At 33.0% G+C, this 27,725-nt stretch overlaps 2 protein-coding genes across 2 annotated transcripts; one reads left to right on the top strand and one right to left on the bottom strand.

Moving 5' to 3' along the window:
- The first annotated feature begins 16,481 nt into the window (after positions 1 to 16,481).
- LOC133832859 (uncharacterized) lies at positions 16,482 to 23,381 on the top strand. The gene is made up of 5 exons (XM_062263141.1): positions 16,482 to 16,584; positions 16,849 to 17,073; positions 21,736 to 21,855; positions 22,287 to 22,491; positions 22,577 to 23,381. The coding sequence occupies exons 1-5, from the start codon at positions 16,482 to 16,484 to the stop codon at positions 23,379 to 23,381; spliced, it is 1,458 nt and encodes a 485-aa protein (XP_062119125.1).
- A 3,442-nt stretch (positions 23,382 to 26,823) lies between these two features.
- LOC133832858 (uncharacterized) lies at positions 26,824 to 27,192 on the bottom strand. Its single transcript, XM_062263140.1, has one exon. It carries the CDS (start codon positions 27,190 to 27,192, stop codon positions 26,824 to 26,826), a length of 369 nt encoding a protein of 122 aa, XP_062119124.1.
- Between the last annotated feature and the right edge of the window lie 533 nt (positions 27,193 to 27,725).

The raw sequence follows: 27,725 nt of genomic DNA, 5'->3' as shown, positions 1-27,725 counted from the left end.
GAAAAATAAATATGTTTATAATTTCATATAGGAATTAGGGGTATTGATCTAAAGCACACTTCTTATACAAAAGATGCAATATCCACTTTTGAAGCTGCTATTTTGAGACACCATTTTTTCCGGTAAGGTAAGCTTTTGGAATGATTTATATGTCAATATTGTTTTAAAGTATATATATATATATATGTTTGATTTAACATTGTGATTTGCATAACATATGTTTAAGTACTTTTATATTATAATCAAATAAGGTTAAGAATGAAAAGTTTCAGTAATAATAGGAACAGTCCGCATATAGATATAATTATCAATTTCACCTGTTCAAAAAATAAATTAATACGTTTATTTTGTAAGGAGTGGACATGAACAAATAATTATGTTATGATCCATTGTTAGGAATAATACGAATAACTTAAAAAAGGATATAAACAAAACACAAAAAAAAAAAACTATGATGAGGAAGGAAAAAAACAATGCTATTGAAAATCTAAACATAAAATTATAACACTTAAAAGACTCTTTGAATAAATAATTAACACTCACATTTACTTTTATAGAACTATAACCTAATAGTGTTATGTTTTTTTTAATTATTAATTTAGATATGTTTTTTTTTTAAATATTGTGTGAAATTAAAACACATCTGTGTAACTCAGAACCTTTTGTTTATTTTCTATGACATGGTGAAAAAAAATGATAACAGTCAGAAATTCAAGGGTTATTATCTAACATGTATGTTACTGTTTATTTTTTGAAAACATTATACATCATTATGAGAACAGAATATATAAGTCATATAAAGAAAAAAAAACAATGCTATTGTAAATGAAAAAAAAAAAAATTTATATGAAGGGAAAGTTAGAAAAAAAATTAAATATATACATTTATAAATTGATATTGTTATGTATTCCAATTTATTTATTTATTAAGCAAAATTTTTATAAATATGAATATGTAAGATTATAACACATATTTGAACGTTAAATAGATTGGTTGATTTTTTTAAAATCGTGTGAAAAAAAAATGAAATAAGTAAAGAAATAAAATGTTTATTATCTAAAATTTGACTTACTGTTTAATTTATGAAAATAGATCACACCAATATGACAACTGTGTACATTTACTACAATGATATTTGGGAAAATCGGTGTACTTATAAAGATTTTGAGGTGACTGGGATCTTACTTCCTAGTGACTGTACTTTTCTTCAATTGAGTACAATGATCACTAAAAAATTGAAGGTACAAAGTAAAAACATAGCTGTAGAAATTAAGTTCCAACCAAATCCATCATTACCACCGATGGTAATAGATGATGATGACACGGTAAAGTTTTTCATGGAACTACGTAAGAAACATTATGATGAAACAGTATACCCTTTGCTGGTAAGTTTCAACAATACCCAAGCACAAAACACACAAAGCATGGGGGAATGTTCAAGACAAGACAATGAGGTAAAATCTTTTTTTACCCAAAAGAAATCCAAAAAATAAACATTACAACACTTTCCAATATAAATTGAGAATGTTGTCAAATATTTAACAAAAATGTTTTTCTTTTGATAAATCAGGTTAGCATGAGGGGATATCTTATACATGAACCACACTGGAATGGGGTAGCACATGATCTAGCCATATCAATAATAAACAATGAAGAAGAAATAGTGGATGCAGATGAAAATGATGATGATCCATTCTTGTATGGGGATCGAGAGATTAAGAACATAAAAACTGGGCATGTCTTCCAAGACAAACAAAGTATGATAACAGCAATGAGTTTGTGGTGCATACAATCAAATTACCAACACAGAGTTAAAAGGGCATCAAATAGAGATTATGTGCTCGTGTGTTTGGATGAAGAGTGCAAGTGGCACTTTCGTTCATCAAAATTGCGCCAAACAGGTTTGTAAAAGGTTCATAAATTTGACCAACAACATACATGCTCATTAAACAAGCTTGTTGCAGACTATCCTCAAGCAAAAAAGCAAGGTGGTGAGTGAGTGCATAAAGCGGCGATTGTTAGATCCGTAAACAAAGTACAACCCATGCGATATAATGAACACAATGATCGATGAATATAGTGTATCAATATCGTATCAAAAAGCATGGAGGGCCAGAGAGAAAGCAAGGGAGACCATATTAGGTTGCCCACAAAATTCATATCGCTTCCTACCAGGATTCCTTTTTAATTTGCAAAAAAGTAACCCAGGTAAAATTTTTGTTTATTTTAATATGTAACGAATAAAAAAAATATTGCGTTATTAGTGTAACGAATCGTTTACTACCACTAATCAATATATTTAGATTATTACTTTCAAAATAAACAATTGTATTAGTAAAGACGTTTTTTTATTGAATTCAGGTACAAAAACATATCTCGTGGTAGACGAGAACAATAGATTTAAATATTTATTCTTTGCTATTGGAGCATCTATAAAGGGATGGGCACATTGCACACCTATAATTGTGGTCGACGGAACATTCTTGAAAGCTTCATATGGTGGGCATTGTTGACAGCAAGTGCTCAGAATGCTAATAGGAAGATACATCCTTTAGCGTTTGGAATCGTAGACTCAGAAAATGATACATCATGGGAATGGTTCATGAATAAAGTAAAAGAAGCTTATGGTGAAAGAAATGGGCAATGCATCATGTCTGATAGACACGAAAGCATTAAAAATGCCATCGACAATGTGTATGATGGTACAACGCATGGAGTGTGCACTTACCACCTACTAAAAAACATAAAAAAAAAACTTCATGAAAGGTGGGGATGATTTGAAAACAGCTTTCAATGGTGCATGCAGGGCTTACAACAAAAATGAATTTCAGAAATACATGCTTGATCTTGATGGAATAGATAATCGTATACGTAATTACTTAACAAATGAAGTTAGTTTGGAGAAATGCACAAGACTGTATAGTAACAACAACAGATACTCAACCATGACATCCAACATTGTTGAATCAATTAATTCGGCAATAAAAGAGGTTATAGAATTACCAGTGACACCGTTGGTTGAAGCATTGAGGAGTTTGGTACAAGAATGATATCTAAAGAACAAGAACATAGCAGCATTTACTTTCACAAGATTGCCTACTACACCAGACTTAATGATTCGAAAAAGGAGAGATGATTGTGCACAATACAAGGTAAGAAAATGTTTATTATTATGAAATAACAAAAAATAAAATTAGTTTACATTAAAATTCCTTCGAAAAAAAATCTTTCAATTAAAATAAATATTTGTTTGTGTATTTTGTAATTAAAATATCTTTTTAAATAGGTTGAATCATCGAATCTATTTGTGTTCACTGTTTATGATGAGGAAACACCCTACATTGTAAACATGGAGAAAAAAACATGCACCTGCAAGAGATTTGAGTATGATGAAATGCCTTGTTCCCATGCAATGACAGTCATCATAAAAAAAAATCTAAATTGTTATGGTTATGTCTCATACTACTACACAAATGAAGCATACATGGCAACTTATGAAGACTCTGTAATGCCATTAGGAGATCAACATTCATGGGAAATACCTGCGGAACTAACACAACATGAAGTTTTACCACCGTTGACTAAACGTCCAGCAGGAAGGTCGAAACAAACTAGATACAGAGCTTTCAGTGAGTATAAAATACATAATTTATGTGGTCGTTGCGGCGGTAAGGGCCACAATAGGAGGACATGCAAAAATCAACCTGTAATAAAGACTAGCAATAAGGGGAAGAAAGTTTGAATATGTTTTGTTTGAAATTTAATTATTGTATTCCGATTAAAGAACTATGTTAGACAAATATTGATGTATTATTCACAAAATTTTTTGGAAATTATTTTGTTTATTTTGAAAAAATAATTTATAGAATCCAACTAGTTACAATAGAGACTTATTTGTTATGTGTCTATGATAAAAATAAAGAAAAACTTAATTATAAACACGTGGAAATAAACAAAAAAGAGTGAATTGCTCTCACAAATAAATTAATAAAAAAAGAGGTTTAAAGTAAACCCAAAGAAATAACGATTAGTATTTTGAAATATTGATTAAAAAAAATGCGATTTATTTATATTATCTAGTATTACAATAACATTTGTTAATATAAAAATGATTTATATTTGTAAATGAATAAAGGATAAACTAAACAAAAAAAAAATATAAATGATATTCGATTTTAATAACATTTGATAATAAATAAGTTATTTTCATTTGTACATGAATAAAAAAATTAACATATAAATGACAAATAAAATAAACACGAATTAAAATTAAACAAAACATGCTAAATTTAATACCATTGAAACTTGAACAAAATTAATGTGCTCAAAATAAAATACTAAAGGAAACTGACAAAACAGAACTCTACCATAACATTATAAATGAAGTACAAATTTAAAATTCTAAGCAACAACGATCCTATTATTTTTTCCGACATTTTCCGAATCAAAACCACAATTTTTTTCAATTTTGCGAGCACCTGATTATACAACTCCACGACGATCTTGTTATGGAATGCTTGAACGGGTAATGGATTGGGCAACTTTTTAATACACCCATGCAAAAAGAATTCAACATACTTGATAACAAAAATGCCACAATCACTGAAATAAACATACGAAAAAAAAATAATAATAAAATGATTAGACATGGGTAAAGTGAAATACAAAAGTATAAAAAAATTTATTCAAAATTACCATTCTACTTGCTTCGAAAGTTTTGGAACAATGAATGTATCAAATTGATCACCATCCTTCTTCCCAATGAAATATGATGTGTTTTTGTTCACATCAATCCTGTTTTGGTAAAACCCCATATTGGCTAACAATAATGGCAACAAAATAACAAAAGGCTCAAGAGATTTCTTCAATCTCCTATCAGTTTTGCCCACCAGCGAATTAAACAATTTCAATCTCCGTTGATGAATGTCAAATACCAAGAGATACCAATGATCAACTATATCCATATGCACAGGAATCAATACAAAATTGACTAGCAACCATGGAGTGTTGCATCTCATTTGTTGACCCCTAATGTAGTCAACACATAGACTAGGGCCAAATAAAATAGATGCATCGCGTCCATTTCGAACATACCTACCGTACAATGCAATCAAGGCTTCTGCAAACCAAGAGTCCGTAGAGGTTGCTTTCATTTTGATGTCTACGTTGCATTTTATTTGTTTCCTCAAATAATAAAAAGCAACATTCATGTGCTACATAAGAAAAAATCAACATTAAAGTTAATACACAGATTGAATAAGAAAATAAATTTAAATAAATGTATAAACAACTATAAAAATTACATTGTTATCAAGCATCCTTCCTGGAGTGTGTAAGTCATAAAACCACATTTTGTTGTCTATGTGAACAATATTATAATCAAATGATGGTTTCAGTTTAGACATATTCTCATTAAAAGGTTTGCTCCTGCAAAATGAACAACCAAAAATAATAATAAAATAAACAATATAAATGATAATAAACATTTTAATGCAAAAAAAATAGTAAAATCTGACCTTTTACTAATCTTAAGGCCAGCTTTATACCACATATCGAATGTTGCCTGCAAATTATCTTCCGGATAAATCAAAATATTAGAGGAGAATGGAGCGTCTTTAATATTTTCGTGTTTATTTTGCTTGCCCTCATCAGAACCGAATGAAGTTTTGAACGGATGAGACATTTGAATGCCTGGTTTAACTGGCCTTTTAGTCATTAAAACATGGTTGTCATCTTGCACAACAATACCTTTTCCCTATGGCAATAAGGGTAAAAATATAATTTGTATATATCTTTTGAGATACACGTTGACAATGAAATAAACAAACCAATTTAAATATAGTGGAAAATCAAGTAATAGAGTTAAACCTTTAAGTTCATCTTTCTTTGGTTTTTGAACATCTCAACATGCTCGTCCAACTTCTTCAAATCCTCAGCACTAAGAAACAAATCATCGACCACATCATCATTTACATGATCATCAACTGAAATCTTCTTGACTATGGGAGAACGTTCTGATTCACTTTGGACTGAACTTGGTATTGTTATGACAGATTCAACCAATATATCCTACACAGAAATTGAATAAACAACAACTGAATAAAGACGAAAAAAATAAACTTTTTTAATTGTAGTGTTTAACAATAACCATAATTAAAAATAAACAACCACTGTATAAAGATGAAAAAAATAAACGTTAATATGTAAGACATATAAAATAAATTAGTGTACAAAAATAAGTTCGGTTAAAGATCGATATTATGAAAAAAAAACCACTTGGTGATAACAAAAAAAATAAACATATTAAAAAAATTTCATAACATGTAAAAGTAAAAAAAAAAAAAAATTGAGAAAAAAATGTTTGGTTTTTGATAAAATAAGCATAAAAAGAAGATCTCATATGATGTTAATGACTTTAAGGAACAAAACAACAACTATAACATAATTTTTTTTTTAAAAAAAAGTGTCAGTTTAAAAAAATAAATGAAAAAAAATAAATCAAATACAGTTTAAATATAAAGAAAACAAGTTAGTGAATACAAATAATATGAAACATATATAAACTAAACACTAAAAAATTGAGAAAAAGATATAACAAAAAAATAAAATAAGCCATTATCAGTATCATATCCAGAAGTAGTCACCAAGAAAAATAAACAATTTAAGTACGCTAAAGCATGACTCCATTCACAAAAGCACGACATAAATGTTAATGCCTTGGACAAAATATGGACAACATGCTTAAAATAGTCATAACAGACCAAGTCCACAAAATAAACTGAGTCATAATATAATAAACATAAGTGTTTGTCTATACTTTCTCAGAAGCTGACTTCTGAGAATCATCAACAACACCCTTAACAGATAATGCCCCAATAACTTCATTACTGGGCTGAGGCTGAGTGATAATATCTTCAGTTATCTTTGAGAAATTAGGGATTTCATCTTTAACGTGGTCCTTAGGAACATCACCCAAACAGAGAAATAAAGAATAATTAACTCGGAGAAATAAATAAAAAAACACAAAAGAATATACAACAAAATTACAAATGTCATATAAGATGTTCATAATACTTTTCAAGAATTGTCAACAACTATATAATTGATCAATACCCATGGCATTCACTGAAATAAATCAATATAATAACCAATATTTAAAAGAAACAAACTGTATATGTGAACAATTAAAAAAACAAGGAAGTAAATGTAAAAAAGAACAAAAATATACCTTAATCTGAGCATACACCATGGACTGCTAAATGGCTTCTTGAACAACTTCAGTGATGATTTGTTTAAGTTCAGTAGAGTTGTCGCTCAATGTGTTCCTAAAACCATCCATAAGTCTGTGAGTCATGAAATGTTGCAAAGAAACCTCATTTAAATCCAAGCGCTTGTTAACCTCATCCTTCAAGTCATTGAAAGCCATTGACATGGAATCAAACTTTCCCAAAGCAAGATTAACTTTATCAAGCAACTCAAACACGATGTTTTTATCAATCTCTGCTTCTTTGACAAAATGAGAAGTAGATGAAATGCCTTTTTTTGCTCCACGTTTATCCTTCTTCTCGTACTCATCATGACCCAAAAACGATGAACTGTAAATGTCAAACCCAAAAGACTGAAGCTTCAACATCTTTGTCTCCTCAACAGTAGGCACATAGTAATCAACTCGCAGCTGGCAGTTATGAGTAAGCATTAATAACCCAAACTCTCAAAAAAATTGGTAATTACTATATTAGATCAAAATAAATAAATATTTGCAATTAAGAAAATAAACATTTGTGTATATTAATCAAAACTAACTTACCGCTGAGGATCCAAACACCTTGTTCTCCTACGCAACAGATTTGGGACTCTTTGAGTTAGTCCACCTACAAATGCGAAAAGTAGGTGTTGGGTTGTATATACACATGGAAAAATCTCTCAAGTTCCTAATTGTTTCATACACCCAAACTTGGAATACAAAAGGACAACCCTTCAACACATAAAGGCACCAAACCTTAGAATCCTTTCTACTCTGGTTTTTTTTTTTTTGGTGTTCTTTAAGTTTTTTCCCTTAGTCCCAGAACGAAGAGACCTCAACGTGGCATTGAAAGCCAATCTACCCCAAGGGAAAGTCTCACACTCATCAGATCCAACTAGGTTTATCAATTGCTCAGGTATATTTTTGTCCTTCTCTTTGCTAAGCAAAAAATTGGTAATAAGATATAGCTTAGCAAATTTAACAGCAACAAGATCATTGTTAAACTTATCTACAACAAACCTCTTCCTAATAGAATCAAAATTAATCTGTTGATCAGGAAAATACCTATCACACATCCCATTGGGCATCTTGGCAAACCTATATATATCACAATCACCCACACCGTTTAAGCCAGAAATCAAAGCAAACTCACCTAACCCAAATCTAACCCTCCTCCCACCAATCAAAAACCACATCTCATCATTGTTTGGCTGTTTGATTTCTCTAAGTAAAACCTGGTGAACTACTTGAGATTGATATTCAAAAGACTGAATATCAATAAAATGCCCAACACAAGACTTTCTAAAATTTTCCTTCTGCGCATTAGTCAATGTCTCATTAATAATCTTTATTACATCATAATGAGATGTGTAGACTAACCTCCCACCCGGTCTATTCTCGGGTCTGAAAAAAAATTCTCAATCCTGTAAAAAATTATACAAATTAACATAAAGGAAAAAACAACATTTCAGCAACCAAAAAAAATAAAAATAAATATATTATGATGTAAAACAGGTTGATATGAACAAAAATTTAACACACAAAAAATAAAACTAAATGAAAAACCTAAAATAAACAAAATAAACAAAAATTTTAGAATATGAAAAAATAAACAAGTGCAAACAAATGAGAAAAATAAACAAGTGCAAGCAAATAAACAAATAAACAAAAATATAAAAATTCCAAAAACAAATGAAACAACAAACATTTGCAAAAAAATAATAAATAAAAACCATCTGTTAGAAATACACCAAAATAATACCTACATTAAAACACTATAACTTTCTATTATGATAAAATCTTAACTAAAAGAAAACAAATATTTACTTGTTCAAGAACCCAAAAAAAAATGCAGAAAAAAAATCTACAAAAAAAAAACAAACCTTTATCAATGGGGATTCGGGGATTGGGTCGGAATCAGAAACAAAGTCTTGAACAAGCACAGCTTCATCAACAATTTTCGACTTCTTGTTAGTTCTCAGTTTAACAGAGGGGGTGATCTAGTTTTCATCTTCTTCATAGTTGCATGCATCTTCACACTCGGTGGGGAATCTCTGTCATCATCGGACTCGTCGGTTTCAAAGTCATCATCGATCGGACCATCATTCTCCGGCGACTCAATGGATAGATTGTCTCTGGCACTTCGAGTTGAGACCATGGCAATGGATGATGAAAAATCAAAAATGGGTTTGGGAGTAAGGATTCACGATAAGGAAAGGAAATAGAAGGAAATATGGGGTTTTATTTTTTAAATGGGAAAATAAGTATTTTCTGGGTATAGGAAATGGCAGAAGAAGAAAACTGGGTTTGGGGGTAAATGATCACGATAAGGAAGAGAATGATAAGGAATTTTGGGGTTTTGATTTTGAAATGGGAAAAAAGCTTTGTTGGGGAAACAAAATGGCAGAGGCTTTTTAAAAGTTGTTCAGAAATTTTATTGAATAAAAACAAAAAGACAACCAAGTTTTAAAAGGAAAGTAATAAATATATAAGCTTATATCACAGAAAGTAATAACTAATACAAAATCATTAAAAGAAAAAAAAATATACAATCATAGTAATTAAAATAAAAAATCGGTTAGGATATGTATATAAATATGAAAATATGTTGGAAGGTATTAATATAGTAAATATAAAAGATATTGTAATGAATTGTGTAAATATCCCTAAAATCATCTAGATAGTCTCAATTAATTGATTTAATTATCAAAGTTGACCAGATCAATTTTGGATATTTTCACAGAGTTATGTAATTTAGAGAAGAAAAGAGAAATTATGGCAGATTTTATTAATTAAGATAAATTTGTATCTAAATTAATAAATAAGTTTAAATCAATGTTCAAATTATAAATAATTAATTTTATAAATGATTTAAATGATTATTTAATTAATTAAATCAATAAAAAATAATACAAGCATTGATTTTAAGTCCAATGTGCATATAATCAAATGGGAAATTTCACGGGCCTAAAGCCCATGATAATTTCGACCTAGGGCTTCAAATTGGCTATTATTTTATTGATTTTTTAATTAAATTAAATGGCCTAATTTAGTCTAGTAAAGGAGTGTGTAGAGAGAAGGCGACGGATAAGTTTAATCACTGGTTTTCTGATAGTTTTAGATTCTCTCTAAACACAAGTCATTTTCTAAGCCTCTTTGTTATTTTCTCTTCTTATCCCTGTATCTATCTCATGTGTTGAGAATTGCCCACACTACTCTAGGTGATTCTAAGGATACATTGGAAGACTGTGAAGAAATTAGAAGAACAGTTCAGTTTCTTGATAATACTCTGCTACAGAAAGGATACAAGAGTTAGAGAAACAGAAGGAATGACTATTTCATTCTGCTGCGTATACTGTAAGTATTCTTATCTTTGTTTCTCTTTGAATTCAATTTTAGACACATGTTATAGGCTATCTCATATTAATTTGTTTAATATTATATCTACATAAAAATAAATAAAGATCATGTCCCAACAATTGATACGTTGTGACTAGGTTTTCAGAGAGGCTCGGACTAGGGGACTTTGCTCAGGATATCAATGCTTGGGAAGATTGGGACACAGGAAAGAAAATTGTTGTACCCGTAGGGCAGGGCGTGGCCCTATAGTATGTAGTGTAGGGCACGACCCTATGTGATTGTGTTACAGGGCGTAGCCCTATTGATTAAGTTTGTATTTATTTAAGTATTTGTTAAATTTATGCTATGTGTTGCATACTTGTGAATGAACGGCAAGGGCCGGGAACAGTGAGGGCCGGGAACGGCGAAGCCCGAGAATGGGAAGGCCGAGTACGACAAGGGGCCGGGAGTGGCGTTAAGCACGCGAAGTGCAAGTCCCTAGGGTGAGACCCTTCTCGGATGCTTGGGACATCCTCACGGTGTAGACCGCGAACCCAGGGCCTGGTAAAGCACCTGGGACAACATGGTCGTTATGTGTTTAGGTTGTTGGCTGCTTTGTTTTATGCTAATTGAAAATTGTGCATATGTTGATTGCTTGTGTGGAGTTTTCTTGCTGGGCTTCGGCTCATAGGTGCTCTATGGTGTAGGTAAGGGCAAGGGAGAGGTCGATCAACCATGAGTACAGAGAGTGTGAAGCGGCGTGTACATGTTTGGTCTTCCTGGCTGTCACGACAAGGGGTATTTTTGGGAGATGCTATGTATTAATCTGAATTTTTTCGTTTATTCGAATTTAATCATATTTTTGAGTTGTAAATATTTCTAAACAGTATTTTGGGATCCCAAATGAATAACGCTTTGTAATTTCAATGAATGACTACATTTTCAAATTATATGAATTTTATTGCAATTTAGCTACACTTTTAACCTAAAACCTCGATTAGCGAGTTAATTGCACGTTTTATACTCACTTAGTAACGACTCTAAGGAAGTAGGGCGTTACAGAACATCAATGGGGCAACCTTGATGGTAGCCGTGAGTTCCTTAGTGATTAACTTCTCATGAAGTTCTTTAAAATGAATTGGAGTGTCTTGGTCATTCACAACATCTATAACCGACTTATATTGTTCATAATCAAGACCAAGCAATACCTTATCAATGATGTTTCATGATCCATAGGCTTGCCCGTGGAAGCTAGACGATCGGTGCATTGCTTAATAGCTTGAATATACTCAGTGATCGATTAAGTTGAGTGTGTGATCTGCCCAAGATTGCTCTTGATTTGCTTGAAATGACCCATTGAGGAATTAGCATATGTCGAACCAAAGACTATCCACGCTTGTCAAGTAGTGTCGGTTTGAGACACAAAAGGAACGAGGTCTTGTGATAGGGTACCAACAATAGCACCAGAGATTAAACAATCTTGTTGAAACCATGTGATGGCTTCAGGGTAGGTTGCAGACACACCATCTTTTGTGATCATGGAGGGAGGCTTATGATAGCTACCATCAATGAACTTCCACAAATCATAGCCTAGGAGAGTTGCTTGAAGTTGAGTTTTCCAAGCAACATAATTCACTGAGGTTAATTTGATGGAGTTATGGACCTGAATGAGTGTAAATGGCTTGGAGGGTTCGGTCTGGTTTGGGATGGTAGTATCATTCCGATTTGGGATGAGGATAGAGAAAGAAAAAAAAGGAGAGTTTTAGGTTTTAAAAATTGATACCATATGGGAAATATGAAAGCTTCGATGCTTATCATTGATGAATCAAAGCTTGTTAAATAATAAACAAACCAACTGTAGTTGACAAAACAACTTACCTTAACTACTGGCTATAGTTAAGCTAATAATAAGGAAACAAACTAAGATTATTGACCTATTAAAATACAACTTTAAAAAACAACGTGAATAAAATACAACTTGAATAATTATAATATTGTAGAATATCTAATTGTTCCTGTAAAATCCCTTTTTTGCTAATCTTTAATTTAGACAAAATATTTTAAAATGTTTAAAGAATATTATAAGCATATCTCCATGTTGATTTTCGGATTAATTAGCAATATTTTCAGCTTATTTTGTAATGTGAAAATATCTTTAAATGTGAATATATTTGTTGCCTTATTTATCACAAATAATCAATTTTTGGTAAAAATATATTGTGCAAATATCTTGAGATTATTTTAAGGGATTATGTAGGATTATGTCTATTCTGGAATTAAGTTAGTGTCGAAAATGAACATGGTCAAAAGAAATGACCATATTCGTTCTGCCAGATGAGACCGACTACGTTGCTAACTCATCAGTTTCCTTTTCTGTCGACATAGAATGCATCTGGCTGGCTGATTTCCTAAATCAAAGGAATTCGCAAATTGATTTCAAAGATACCAGAAAATGATGGCCTTGGACAATTTCCCTGCCTATAAATATCTTGCCAAGGACTTTGGAATTTTCACCTTTTCCATTTTGAATATTTGTAAACATTACGTTATTTTGAAGAGTGTGTTTATTTGTAGAGATTAAGTTTGTTCACCTTAATCTTTGTGAGAGTGCTGAGTGTACTTGTGGATATCTATCTAGTCCATTATAAACAGATAGTGCCTATTGTGAACGTGTTCATAAGGATCTTCGGGAGAGGATTCTATCTAAGTCTCACTTCGGGAGGAAGTGTGCACTTGCTATTCTTTGAAGGGAGTTCAAGAGAATCAGCGTTTCATCAAATCAGATTCGTAGAGAAGAGTACAATAAGATTGCGGCAATAGTTTAAGAGGGAGTCTTACATTGTTTAAGTCAATGCTTTTGTACACATTGTTTCTTTGCTAATTGGTTTATTCCCTGGGTGTGGCCCCAAGGAGTAAGTTATTTGAAAGGGTTTCTGAACCTTGTAAAAATTCGGTGTGTTCTTTATTTTTTGCACTGTCTATTTATTGTGTTCAGTTTCTGTCGTGACGAGTTCGAATTCTGTCCCGACAGAACTGCTATCTGTGTAAAAATTTAATTACCATTCCGCATTTTAATTAATTCATGGTTTAATTAATTTGGTAATTACTAAAAATGGAATTTCGATTGGTATCAGAGTAGGTCACTAAACTCTTAGTGCGATCTTGTTTCTTTCCGTTTGTTTTGTGCCTTGTGAAATGTCTTTCTTTACAGAAGGTGGATCTATAACTCGTCCTCCTTTATTGAATGATTCCAACTATCCTTATTGGAAGGTTAGGATGAGAGCCTTTATTAAATCTCAAGAAGAAAAGGCATGGAGATCAATCTTAACCGGTTGGACACCTCCATCTGAATCCGATGATGTCACAAAGGTAAAATCTAAAATTAACTGGACCGATGTTGAAGATAAATTGTCTAGTTATAACAACAAAGCCTTGCATGCTATCTTTAATGGCGTTGGCGAAGGATACATAAAATTAACATCTTCGTGTGAATCTGCCAAAGAATCTTGGGAAATCATTTAAACTCAATTTGAAGGAACTGTTGATGTAAAATGTTCTAGGCTTGTTATGTTAACTACTAGATTTGAAAATCTTAGAATGACAGAGACTGAGTCTCTCATAGAATTCTATGAAAGATTGTCTGATATAGCTAATGAATATTTTGCCTTGGGAGAAAAATTGGAAAATAACGTGTTAGTTCGAAAAATTGTTAGAGTGCTTCCTGACAGGTTTCAAACAAAGCTCACATCAATTGAAGAAGCAAAAGATCTCGACACAATGACAGTAGAGGAATTGATGGGTTCATTGCGAACGTTTGAACTCAATCAACAAATTCACCAAAAGGAAAATCCAAGTGCTCCCAAAGAAAAATCAGTTGCTCTCAAATCATCAAAAATAAAAGATTCAGATGAAAATGATGGTGAAGATGAAATGGCTCTGCTGACCAAATTTTTTCAAAAATACATGAAAAAGATTGGTAACAAAAAATCCTCGTTCAAATTTTCCAAAGGTAATCAATTTTCTAGACCTTTTGACAATAACAATAAAAGAGGCGTGCAATGCAGGGAATGTGAAGGATTTGGTCATATTCAATTTGAATGTGCCAACACGCTGAAGAAAAATAAAAAGGTAATGGTAGCTACTTGGAGTGATCAGGACTCTGAAAGTAGTGATGAGGAAGATAACTTAAATCTTGCTTTAACCTCTGTTGTTTCTGGATTAACATTGAGTTTGCAGGATAATAAAAGGGTTGTTTGTCTGAACAACACAATTTAGGAAGATAATTCTGAATGTGAATCCAGTGAGTCTGATCTAGACGAGGATTCCCTAAAAGAATCATATAAAGATATGTATGATCAATGGTTAAAGGTTTGTTCTAATAATCGCTTAATGGAAAGCAATAATAAATTCTTACAGTGAAAGAATGATGATCTTGTAAACACTGTGAAGAATCTTGAGGAAAAAATTATTGCAAAAGATTGTGAAATTAAGAGATTATCAAATGAAATTAACCACATGGTTAAAGGTGTTAAAATGCTTAATCCAAATTCCAAGATTTTGGATGATGTTATTGGTGCAGGACAAAAGGTGGTCATTTTTCTGGATTAGGATCTGATGGTTTTAAATCAAAAGGCAAAACGATTTTTGTGAAATATGGCATACATTCTGTTGCATCCGCTAACGTCTCTGCAGGTACATCTCAGACAGTTGATTCGACAAAAACCAAATATGTTTCCACATCCGTTAAACAGACCAATTTTCTTAAAAGAACCAACATAGATCGGTTCATTCCAATATGTCATTTTTCTGGAGTGAAAGGGCACATCCGGCCCAGATGTTTTACTATGATGAATTATTTCAAAAACAATTATTTAAATCATTATAGTAAAACAAAACATGTTGTAAGAAAACCTTCAAAAAGTGTTTGGGTTGAAAAAGCAAGAAAAAATTGTCTTGCTGCTTTTACTTGTCATAAATCTCGTGCCTCTAATTCTTGGTATTTTGATAGTGGATGTTCTAGACATATGACAGGTGATGCAAATACACTCATCAATTTTAAATCTATGAAATGTGGTGCAGTAACCTTTGGTGATGGTATGTCAGGTAATATTGTTGGAAAAGGCACTCTAAGTCTTGATGGATTACCAAAATTGAGAAATGTTTTACTTGTTGAAGGCCTTAAGGCTAATTTAATTAGTATAAGTCAAATTTGTGATCAAGGCTTCACAGTACATTTTTCTCGTGATGATTGCAATGTTATTGATCAAAATGGCGTGAGTGTATTGAAAGGATATAGATCCATTGATAATTGCTATACTCTTTCGCCAACTCTCACATGTCACTCGGCTATAGGTAATACCACTGACTTATGGCATGAGAAACTAGGTCATATAAATTTCAAAAATTTAAAAAGATTGCAAGTGCAGGGTTAGTTCGTGGGTTACCCAAATTGGGTAGAGAATCTGCAGGTAAATGTGAACCTTGTCAGTTAGGGAAACAATTAAAAAACTCCCACACAAGTGTCACGGGAATCAATACTTCAAAAGTTCTTGAACTTTTGCACATGGATCTCATGGGTCCCATTCAAGTTGAAAGTATTAATGGAAAAAGGTATATCTTTGTGTGTGTTGATGATTTTTCTCGTTTTACTTAGGTTGACTTCTTAAAAGAAAAATCAGACATGCTTGATGCCTTAAAAAATCTGTGCATTAAATTAAGAGTTGAAAAAGATTGCAATATACGTAAGATTGTGAGAATTAGAAGTGATCATGTTAAAGAATTTGAGAATACTATTTATGATGATTTCTGTAAATCTCTAGGGATTTCCCATGAGTTCTCAGTTCCCAAGACTCCTTAACAAAATGGGGTTGTTGAGAGGAAAAATAGAACCTTGCAGGAGATGGCCAGAGTAATGCTAAACAGTAAGAAACTCTCCAAACGATTGTGGGCAGAAGCAATATTCACTGCTTGCTACACAATCAATCGAGTATTTCTTAGGCCAGGTACTTTCAAAACTCCCTACGAAATTTGGAAAGGTAAAAAGCCCAATGTAAGTTATTTTCATGTTTTTGGATGCATATGCTATATTCTTAGAGATCGTGAGAATATTGGAAAATTTGATTCAAAAAGTGATATAGGAGTGTTTCTTGGATATTCTATGACTAGTAGAGCTTATCGTGTTGATAACATGAGAATTCAAACTGTTATGGAATCATCCAATGTTGTTGTTGATGATTTAAAAGATTTTTCTGAATATTCCAATGAAGAAGAAATTGATAGGTTTATTGCCGAAACCTCTCAGACAGAATCTCCTGTAGTGAAAACAGGTGATGTTGTGCCCTCTCATACCGAATCTGTTGCAACAAAAGCTGAATCTGTTCCAACATCATCTGATCGATCAACAAAGGAAGGGAAAGAAATCATCACAGATTCAATACAGAGAGAACCTTCTGCCAGAATTAAAAAGAATCATCCTTCAGATCTCATTCTTGGTGATATTTAAGAAAGCATGGTAACAAGAAAAAGGTATGTGAATTTGGTTCAATTCGTTTGCTTTACATCCAGCTTTGAACCAAAAAATGTGAAAGAAGCCTTGAATGATGAGTCATGGATAAAAGCAATCAAGAAGAGTTGGAACAATTCACAATAAATGAGGTATGGACTCTTGTTCCTAGACCAAATCATACAAATGTTATTGGTACCAAATGGATCTTCAAAAATAAAACCGATGAATTTGGTACAATAATAAGAAATAAAGCTAGGCTAGTTGCTCAGGGGTATACTCAAATTGAAGGAGTTGATTTCGATGAAACTTTTGCCCCTGTCGCAAGACTTGAGTCAATAAGATTGCTATTGGTTGTTGCATGTGTTGTTGGATTCAATTATTTCAAATGGATGTTAAATGTGCATTTTTGAATTGAATTTTGAATGAGGAAGCATTTGTTGAACAACCAAAAGGATTTGAAGATCCACATAATCCTAATCATGTTTTTCAACTTGAAAAAGCTCTCTATGGTCTAAAAAAGGCTCCTAGAGCTTGGTATGAAAGATTGACTCAATTCCTTGTTTTGAATGGGTACAAAAGAGGAGGAGTCGATGAAACTCTTTTCATTAAAAATGTTGATTCTGATATTGTTATTGCTCAAATCTATGTTGATGATATTGTTTTTGGCTCTACTTCTAACACTTTAGTGCAGGAATTTGTCAAACAAATGACAGATGAGTTTGAAATGAGCATGGTAGGTGAGTTAACCTATTTTCTAGGTCTGCAAGTCAAACAGTCAAAAGATGGAACCTTCATTTCTCAAAGTACATATGCAAAAAATCTGGTCAAGAAATTTTGGATGGAGTCTGCTAAACACGCCAAAACACCAATGGGAACCACAGTCAAACTAACCAAGGATGAAAATGGTGTTAAAGTAGATCCAACTCTGTACAGAAGCATGATTGGAAGTCTTCTGTATCTCACAGCCAGTCGTCCTGATATAAGCTACAGTGTAGGGGTATGTGCTTGATATCAAGGGGATCCTATGGAATCACATGTGACAGCTGTAAAGCAAATCATTCGTTATGTAAATAGTACTCAGGAATATGGAATTTGGTACTCAAAGGAAACAAACTCTAACCTTGTTTGTTTTAGTGATGCTGATTGGGCAGGCAATGCAGATGACCGAAAAAGTACAAGTGGTGGATGTTTTTATCTGGGAAACAATCTGGTTTCTTGGCATAGCAAGAAACAAAATTCAATCTCCCTATCAACTGCTGAGGTCGAGTACACAGCTGCAAGAAGCTGTTGTACGCAATTATTGTGGATGAAACAAATGATGATAGATTATGGGTTTGATCTTAAAACCTTGACTATTTTCTATGATAACACTAGTGCTATTAATATCTCAAAAAATCCTGTTCAACACTCTCGCACTAAACACATTGACATTCGTCATCATTTTATTAGGGAACTCGTTGAAAATAAAACTTTTATCTTAGAATATATTGAGACTGACAAACAGATTGCAGATATTTTTACAAAAGCCCTTGATACAGTCAGGTTTGATTCCCTCAGGAAATCCTTGGGGGTTTGTGTAGAGTCCAAGAACTTTACTTAGCTAGTTAGATAGTAGTATTATAGTATTTATAGTATTATCTTTATAACTGTGGATTTATGGTTCAGACCGGGATTTATTTGGACACTCATAGTAGTACTTGTAGATTTTCTAAGTTTAACCTATAGTTTAAGAATATTAATTTTAACCTAAGGTTTGATTAATATGACTGATATTAAGGATAATATTTATTATACTATAAGGTTTAGATAAGAACCAATAGGATTTTAAGCACATGTAATGTATGGGTGATTAAGGATTAAGTATTTTGAGGATTAAATTTAATAAGGGTAAAGTTTGAATGCTCTAAGGTCAGTCAGCAGCTTTGAATACGTTTGAGGGCTTAGTCAAGGTTGTTTACTCAATTTGAATTAAGCTAAAAATGTGTAATTTCGTGTTTAAATAATCAGTGAATGCCGATATATCGCAGCTATAGGGGGCGATATATCGCAGCACGTAGATACGGAAAACACGAAACGATGCACGTTTGCCTCGGGCATAATGGTCCAGGCGATATATCGCCTATAGGGGGCGATATATCGCCTCCTTCAGCTTATTTTGAAAAGTTTTGAAATCGTTTTCCATTCAGCCCTTCAACCTCTTGATAAGTCCAGCACCTTTTTGAACGAGTCTTCAGCCTCTGCTAAATAACAATTCAAATTATTTTCACCTAAAAAGCCATTATTTTTATTCAAGTAAAATTAAGATCCTTTCATTCCTAAACTCTATAAATAGGACCTAGTACCCATCCATTATTCATCTTTTGCTCTAAGTTCAGAGGCTTCAAGTTGCTAGGTCAGTGTGAGAGTGTAAACACTTGGGTGGGGAAATCATAAGCTTGATCATCATAAGCTTATCAAACACTTGGGAAAGTAAGGATTTATAGTATTTCGGTTCGAGGTTTAGATTGGTCTTACAAGTCTTCAAGGTAACCCAAACTCTAGTTCGTTTCTGTACTTTTTCTTTGAAAGTTCTCATAGTCTTCTACTTATTCTAACCTTATTCTTATTTTGGTTAGGCAATCTAAGAACTCACACATAAGTTTTTGGTAAGTATTTTCTCAATGGTTTAGTCCTTCCATTCCTTTCATTTCTCTTATTCTCTATACTCACTCTTTTTTTTCAAATGGTTCTTAGGAGTGTTCCAAAGTCCCACCTCTGTCCTCTTATCCCGGTATTTTGGTAAGGAAAATAGGATAGAATTCATATGTTATATGTTTTATATGTGTTATCTTATGTTTTTATGTTATGAAATGTGTTATGATATGTATGTATGTAGGCTTGGGCATATGACCCATATGACTAACAAGACCCCAAATAGATTATGGGCATATGACCTGCTTAGCTAGTAGGACCCCACTAATCTAATGGGCATATGGCTTGTTTAGTCTATGGGACCCCAAGTAATAATGGCCATTATAGTATGTGTATGATATAAGTGTTATGTTATGTTTTTATGTTTCTTATGAAATTTATGTATATGAACTATGTGGTAGATTTTCCTTGCTGGGCATTAGGCTCATTCCCTTTTGTTTATATGTGCAGGAAAATAGCTATAGTGGCGGGTAAGGTTCATGGATGCTTGGGAGAATTTGTATCGGTGATGATTGGATTCAAGGAGTCGAGAGTTCGATTTCGAGGATGTAGTCTTTTATTTATGGTTTATGTGTAATTTTTCCGCACCTATTTATGTAATCTCTTTTCATTTCAATTAAGATATGTTTTCTTTTTAAAACAATGGGATCCCATATCCTGCTTTGAGTTTATGTAAGTTTTAACATTGGTTTTTACAAGTTTTCAATAAAGTATGATCTTTTTCACTTGTAAGTTCTATTAAAGATTAGGGTCTATGTATAGTTTTCGTTAATGGTCCAAAGTCTAGAGTAGTTGGGTCATTACAGTTTGTCCCAATTAATTTGTTTTGTGTTGTACCTTATCCCTGTGCTTGAAAAAGTTGTGTGATGTCTTCTTGTCCTTGCTCACTGAAAAAGTCTCAATCATTATGTCAAAATATATTTTTACTTCGGGTTAGAAATTATAGTTAATATATTTCATGCTCATTTTTTGTAAAATAAAACTCAAAACAAATAGTCCCTCCAATTAATATTCTTTCAAATCAATCTGTATTTTTTTGTGTATGAGCATTTGATCCTTGAAAAGTATTTCAAGCTCCATCTTAGAATAGAGCTACCTACACTGTTGTGTAAATTGCTAACTTTGAGTAAGTTGGAACTATGTAACTAACAATTATGTAGAAGATACTCTACCACTGTTAAATACAGCCTTCAGTGTAGTGTGAAAGCGTCTAATTTGGGTACTCATTGAGAAAAAGGCTAAAACTTGCCACATAGGGCAATGTTCCTAAAAAAGGCTAAAATTGCCATATAGGTCAATGATCTCTGCTTTCACAATCACACACAAATGCTTAAGATATACTGTTGGACAAAATTTGTAAGTCTCATACACACTGATTGATTTGAGTAAAATATTTTTTTGTGAGAGGAGTAAATGTTTTGTGATATTTTATTTTGAAAAATAAAAGCATGATTTATATTAAATATATTTTCTAAACCTTATAGTAAACATTTGTTTTGAAATAATGATTGTTTCTTTCTCCACATGCAAGGGCACGAAGACTTTGAGCACTAATAAAAAATGAGATATTGTTTCTTTGGTACATTTGGTTATATATATTACTTAATAAAAAAAAAAATATATGTACTTCATTTTGAGGGAAATTGAATTTGAGTGTGTCAAAAAGGGTATGTTGTATCATGTTTGCTTTTGTCTTTATCTGATATTTTATTAAGATCAAAAGTTTCCTTTTTTTGGCTTGTTTCCCAATTTTGTGTCGTGCACTATTGTTGGTAGTTATTGTTGGGATATTAGTATGTACTTTTCAAAAGTGTTTATTCCATTTAATTCTCAAATAAAGGAATAAAAGATCAAATCCCTATCTTTCCTTTTCTTTATGTTCGGATATCCTTGGGCCCAATATCTCAACCGTCTCCATCCTTCACTTTTTTCTGGTTCCTTCTTTTTTCCTTGACAGTTTTCTCTCATTCTCGTGCAACCATGGTGAGAACCAGAGGAAGTGGCTCTAGGTCTGTCAAGGCAGTGGCTGGCTCGTTGACTGCATCTCCATCCCTCACCAAGAAAAAGGCTCTGAAGAGTACCTTGTCTTAACCCAGCCTCATTGACGGTTCCATCACCACGAGCAAAGTCGTGGTCATTCCGGACCTAGAAGCCCCCAAAGTTCCGTCTGGACCTCCTTCATCAACGGCTCTGCTCACCTCTGTCCCTAGGTCCTCTAAAAGGGGTCGAGCTTCCCCATCAGATGATGTCTCTGATCACGACCGTGATACTACCAAAACCCATTTTGATTCCTCACAGTCCCCTGATGTGCTTGCACCCATGAAAAGAGCAAATGATGGTTCCAGGTCTCATCTTCTCGAAAATCTCCACGTTCCAAAGGGTCTAATCCTTCCGATTCCATGCCAAAGGCCTCGTCTCTCGTGGGTTCCACTCCACGTTCCAAGTTTCGATCGAAGGTATAGAAAATTCCTCCTCCTTGTTCCTCTTCTGAATCTGGCCCCTCTTCAGATTGTGATCCCTCTGATGAAGATCCCCTTGAAGAAGATCCTTCTCTTGATGAAAATGTTTCCTCAGAAGAAGAGTTTGACCCATCAGAGGACCCTCCTGTTTCTCCAAAGGGCAAGAAATCTGTGAAAATTCCAGAGATTCGCACCACGTCTCCTATGGGTCCCAAAGTCTCTCCAGGTTCTTCAGGCTCTCTCTTTGAAATTCTGTTTCAATGACAATGAGAAAAATATGAAGCATTATGTGCATCGTGATCTTATCTGTGAGAAATTTTTTTCTTTTTCTGCCCATAGAGTGTTTGGGGTCATTAAGAATATTGAGGATCGGGGGTGGTTAGGTTCTTTAATTGGGTTGGATGGTTTTGTTCCTCGTGTTGTTCAAGAATTCTATGCTAATCTCAATGATGATCTGTTTGATAGCAAGTCTTTTATGTTTGGTCAAGTTTATGTTCGGGGGCATTGGTATTTGTTTAGTGCTGCTGAAATTGCCAAGGTTCTCCATTTTCCCCCTACTGTTGACAATGTTGCTGTGGAATTCAACAAAGATATGGTGTTATCTGAATTGGTGGGACAGAATATGGTTTGGGAACCTCACTCGGTACTCAAAGTGACGGACCTTACTCATTACTATGCTGTGCTTCACAAATTTGCCACCACCAACTGGATTCCCACTACTCATACCTCCACCATTACTTTTGACACATCTTTCTTTCTGTACAAAGTCGGGAGTGGTCTCCAAGTTGATCTCGCCACTCTCATTTTGGATCACATCACTGCCTTAGGAAAAGCCAAAAAGAAAGGCCAATATTTGGTGTTTCCTCATTTGATCTACAAGTTACTTGATTCTCAAAAGTCTCTTCGATTGGAATATGAAATATTGACTCCTACCACTACCGGTGCAGACTACAAACTCAAGAAGGAACCATCACCCGTAAAGGCAACTAAAGGGATTGCTCTTAAGGCTGGCGATGCCGATTCTGTTACTACTGAAATCGTTGGTGTCAAGGCCACTCTGGAATCTGTTCAAACAAAAGTGTTTAGTCTCAAGAGTTGTCTTTCGACCATGATGTCTCACTTTGCAGCGAGTCCTTCCAAATGAGTCCATTTGGTTTTATTTTGTTTTGCTTCTTTTTGGTTTCAATAAATTGTAAAAGAACGATGTTTTATTGTCTTTTCTTTTGTTTTTATTTTTGTTACTCCTTTGGCTTATTGCTAGACAACAAGGGGGAGTAAGAAGGTTCATTTTGATCGGTTTATCTTATTACATTTGAGATGTTTTTCGCAGGGGGAGTAATTCCATTACTATTTGCTCTAACCTGTTTTGTCTTTGCAAGTTCTTTCAAAATAAACTCTTAAAATATTTTTGTCTATCAAGTTGCCAAATGGGGAGATTGTAAAATCCTTTTTTAGCTAATCTTTAATTTAGACAAAATATTTTAAAATGTTTAAAGAATATTAGTAGCATATCTCCATGTTGATTTTCGGATTAATTAGCAATATTTTCAGCTGATTTTGTAATGTGAAAATATCTTTAAATGTGAATATATTTGTTGCCTTATTTATCACAAATAATCAATTTTTGGTAAAAATATATTGTGCAAATATCTTGAGATTATTTTCAGGGATTATGTGGGATTATGTCTATTAAGGAATTAAGTTGGTGTCGAAAATGAACATGGTCAAAAGAAATGACCATGTTCGTTTTGCCAGATGAGACTGACTACGTTGCTGACTCATCAATTTTCTTTTCTGTCGACATAGAATGCATTTGGCTGGCTGATTTCCTAAATCAAAGGAATTCACAAATTGATTTCAAAGATACCAGAAAATGATGGCCTTGGACAATTTCCCTGCCTATAAATATCTTGCCAAGGCCTTTGGAATTTTCACCTCTTCCATTTTGAATATTTGTAAACATTACGTTATTTTGAAGAGTGCGTTTATTTGTAGAGATTAAGTTTGTTCACCTTAATCTTTGTGAGAGTGCTGAGTGTACTTGTGGATATCTATCTAGTCCATTGTAAACAGATAGTGTCTATTGTGAACGTGTTCATAAGGATCTTCGGGAGAGGATTCTAAGTCTCACTTCGGGAGGAAGTGTGCACTCACTTTTTTTTGAAGGGAGTTCAAGAGAATCAGGGTTTCATCAAATCAAATTCGTAGAGAAGAGTACAACAAGATTGCAGCAATAGTTTAAGAGGGAGTCTTACATTGTTTAAATCAATGCTTTTGTACACATTGTTTCTTTGCTAATTGGTTTATTCTCTGGGCGTGGCCCCAAGGAGTAGGTTATCCGAAAGAGTTTTTGAACCTTGTAAAAATTCGGTGTGTTCTTTATTTTTTGCACTGTCTATTTATTGTGTTCAGTTTTTGTCGTGACAAATTCGGATTCTGTCCCGACATAACTGCTCTCTGTGTAAACAGTTAATTACCATTCCGTATTTTAATTAATTCATGATTTAATTAATTTGGTAATTACTAAAAACGAAATTTCAGTTCCTTAATAATAATAACTTCACCTCAAAAATTTCCCCTTTATATACTTTTCTATGATGTCAAGTAAATTTTAAAAATTTAAACTCCCACTTCATAAACCGAACCGAGTATCATAAGTTGTTAAGTATTATTACTATTACTGAAAATTCAGTCAAATGAACCGAACATCAAAAGTCTAAATAACACTACACCAACAAGCTACCATTCATTTCAAGTATTTATTTTTTTAATCATTATTTTATTATTAGTTAGATTATTCCCAACATCTTATACAAACTAAGTAAGTATATTTAATGAGGTATAATTAATTTGTCGTTAATATTTGGGAAATTTTCAACAAAAATACTTAATTTTTACACTTTATAATACTTAAATACATTTTTTTTTTGCTTAATATACAATCCGTCACAATTTTCATTTTGTTGCAACTTAGGTACTCGTCATTAAGTTTTTTGTTAAGTGCTACGTAGACGTCTACGTGATAGCCTCTGATTGGTTCATATCTTTTATTTTTATTTATAAATAAAATTCACTTAAGTATGAAAAAAATTAAATAAAAATTATTTAAAATTCATAATAGATAGTTTATTTATTAAACAACAAAACAATAATAAAGTAAAAAGATAAAGATTGCATTAAGTTCATCTTTAAGCTCACTTTTCAACGAATTCGGAGATTTCAAGCAAATTTTAAACTCATTCAAGTAATCCTATAGATTCAAGCTAACCCAAATTTTAAAACAATTACAAAATCTATATTCCCAAATAATAAAAAAAATTAACATTTTACTCCAATCTTATAATCAAAACTAATCTCAAAATCCATACAGATATCAGACTTTTTAAATGAACAAAACAAATCTCATAATAAAAACCAATCTCAAAATCTATACAAATAACATTACAAAATCAAACAAACATTACCTAGATATGAAGAAAGCCTTAGCTCCAAAGCAAACTAGTTGACATCATTACCCCTCCGTCCCCAAAACCCAGTCTGCATTCTCTTCGTCCTCCCCCAAACCTAACCCTAGATCTCAACGAAGCCAGCAACCTCAATGTTCGAGTTATGGCAAAGCCCAATTCACATCCACGTTGGGAAGCCAGTCGAGTGTAGAGGTTGTCGTCTGAGCTCAGCCTTAGATTCACTTGTTCACAGCCTAAATCAGCTCAAAATCCTTTACTCCACTTGCGAAAAAGAAAGCAAGAAGAGATGAGAGAAAGAAGAAGAAGAGGAAGAAGAAGAAGGTGGACAGAGGCATGTCCTAGTAATGTCGTTATGTGAAAAGAAAAAGAAGAAGAAAAACAACGAAAGAAGGATCAGAAGAAAAAGAGAGTTGTTAGGGGTTTTGATTTCTAAATAATTTTTTGTTTTATTTTTAATCCGTGTAACTTTTATTTAGTTTAAGTTTCAAATCAAAATTTTATTTTATTTGATTTTGTTTTAATATTTTATTTCAATTTTCAAACTGATTTTAAAAAAAAAAACATTTAATTATTTAAAGTTGAATTTTTAATATATTTTAAATGTTTAAATAATATTTTTAAATAAAAAAATGATTTACTTGGACCAATTAGAGGCTGTCACATATGTAATTACTTGACACTTAACGGCTTGATACCTACGGTTGCCAAGAATGTTAACGGAATGTATTTTAGCCATAAAATAAAAGAATTATTTATTTAATTGTTATAAAGTGCAATACTTAACTATTTTCGCCGCAAATATCCCTTAATATTTTTAAGTAACAATTACATTGTTTTGAATTATGTTATTAAGATTGATGTCTAGTGTGTATAATTTTTGTGTACCCTTATTATTACTCTAATATTTTTTTTTTTGGGTAAATCAAATCCGTGTATTGCCCAACAATCAAACAAATTACAACCTATACAACTTCAAAAAATTAGGCCTGAAAAGTTCAATTACAAGTTTTCAAACCATTCTCTATCTATCAATTTTACTTTCTTTGGCATTACACCTTGTATTCTATTTTTCACATCACTTTGTATTCTTTTTGTGAGTACCAACACCGTACAAACCCTCTAATTCCATATTGCAACATTCCGGCAATGCCAGATTTGGTATACTGTAGCTGCAAGAGCCGCTGCCAGAACCTGTTTCCTAAAAGGGGAGAGCTTTGCCCGAGCAATCCTTCTTAACAATTTTGGAATTGTTGTTGTAGACACCTTCCAGTCTAGCCATTCTTTTATGCTAAGAAAACTGAGATTACTTAAATGACAATCAAAGAATAAATGATCTCTAGTTTCCTTACTCATTCCACACATTGCACATTGGTCATCTTGGGCTATCTTGAACCTGTGAAGCCTCTCTTTCACCTGTAATCGATCAAGGACGGAGAGCCATAGAATAAATCTATGCTTCGGAATGGCAAGTCTATTCCACACCTCCATTCTCCAATGGACTTTCGAATGAGATGAGCAAAGGAGAGTGTACCCTTCTTTAATTTTGTATTTTCCCAAAGAGATCAATTGGAGCAAGTTGAGTTGCTTGTATGCTTCTTTTACCCGAACAATCTGACGCAAGTACCAACTACTAGTACTTGGGGGCCGTATAGTCCCATCAATCCCCATCACCTATGTAGACCGCATGTACCCATTGTACCCATAGTGTATCTTGTTTCGAAGCCACTGCCCAAACGTACTTGCTAATAGCTGCCTCATTCCACTTGGTAATCCGCCTGAATCCCAAGCCCCCTTCACTCTTAGGACGACACATATCATCCCATGCTACCTGACCTGAACTAGTTGAGTCAACCATACCTTTCCATAAGTAGTTCCTACATATTATATTAACTCTATGTAAGATCTTCTTAGGAATGATCATGATTTGCGCCCAATATGAATGTATAGCCATAAAAACCGAGTTCACCAAAGTAGCCCTTCCAGCATAAGAAAGGTTCCTTGAACTCCAAACTCGAATTCGT

This window comes from Humulus lupulus, chromosome 4, assembly GCF_963169125.1.
Source record: "Humulus lupulus chromosome 4, drHumLupu1.1, whole genome shotgun sequence".
In the NCBI taxonomy this organism is placed as follows: domain Eukaryota; kingdom Viridiplantae; phylum Streptophyta; class Magnoliopsida; order Rosales; family Cannabaceae; genus Humulus; species Humulus lupulus.
Note: the sequence above shows the minus strand (reverse complement) of the source record. Positions and strands in the feature narration are given on the sequence as shown.

Bases quoted from the DNA above. Each gene is read 5' to 3' on its own strand.
- LOC133832859 (XM_062263141.1), top strand. From the start codon at position 16,482: ATGGCCAGAGTAATGCTAAACAGTAAGAAACTCTCCAAACGATTGTGG. The intron at 17,074-21,735 runs GTGATATTTAAG...TTTCCTTGACAG, and splicing joins TCCTTCAGATCTCATTCTTG to TTTTCTCTCATTCTCGTGCA. The intron at 22,492-22,576 runs GTTTCAATGACA...TTCTGCCCATAG, and splicing joins GGCTCTCTCTTTGAAATTCT to AGTGTTTGGGGTCATTAAGA.
- LOC133832858 (XM_062263140.1), bottom strand. From the start codon at position 27,192: ATGGAGGTGTGGAATAGACTTGCCATTCCGAAGCATAGATTTATTCTA.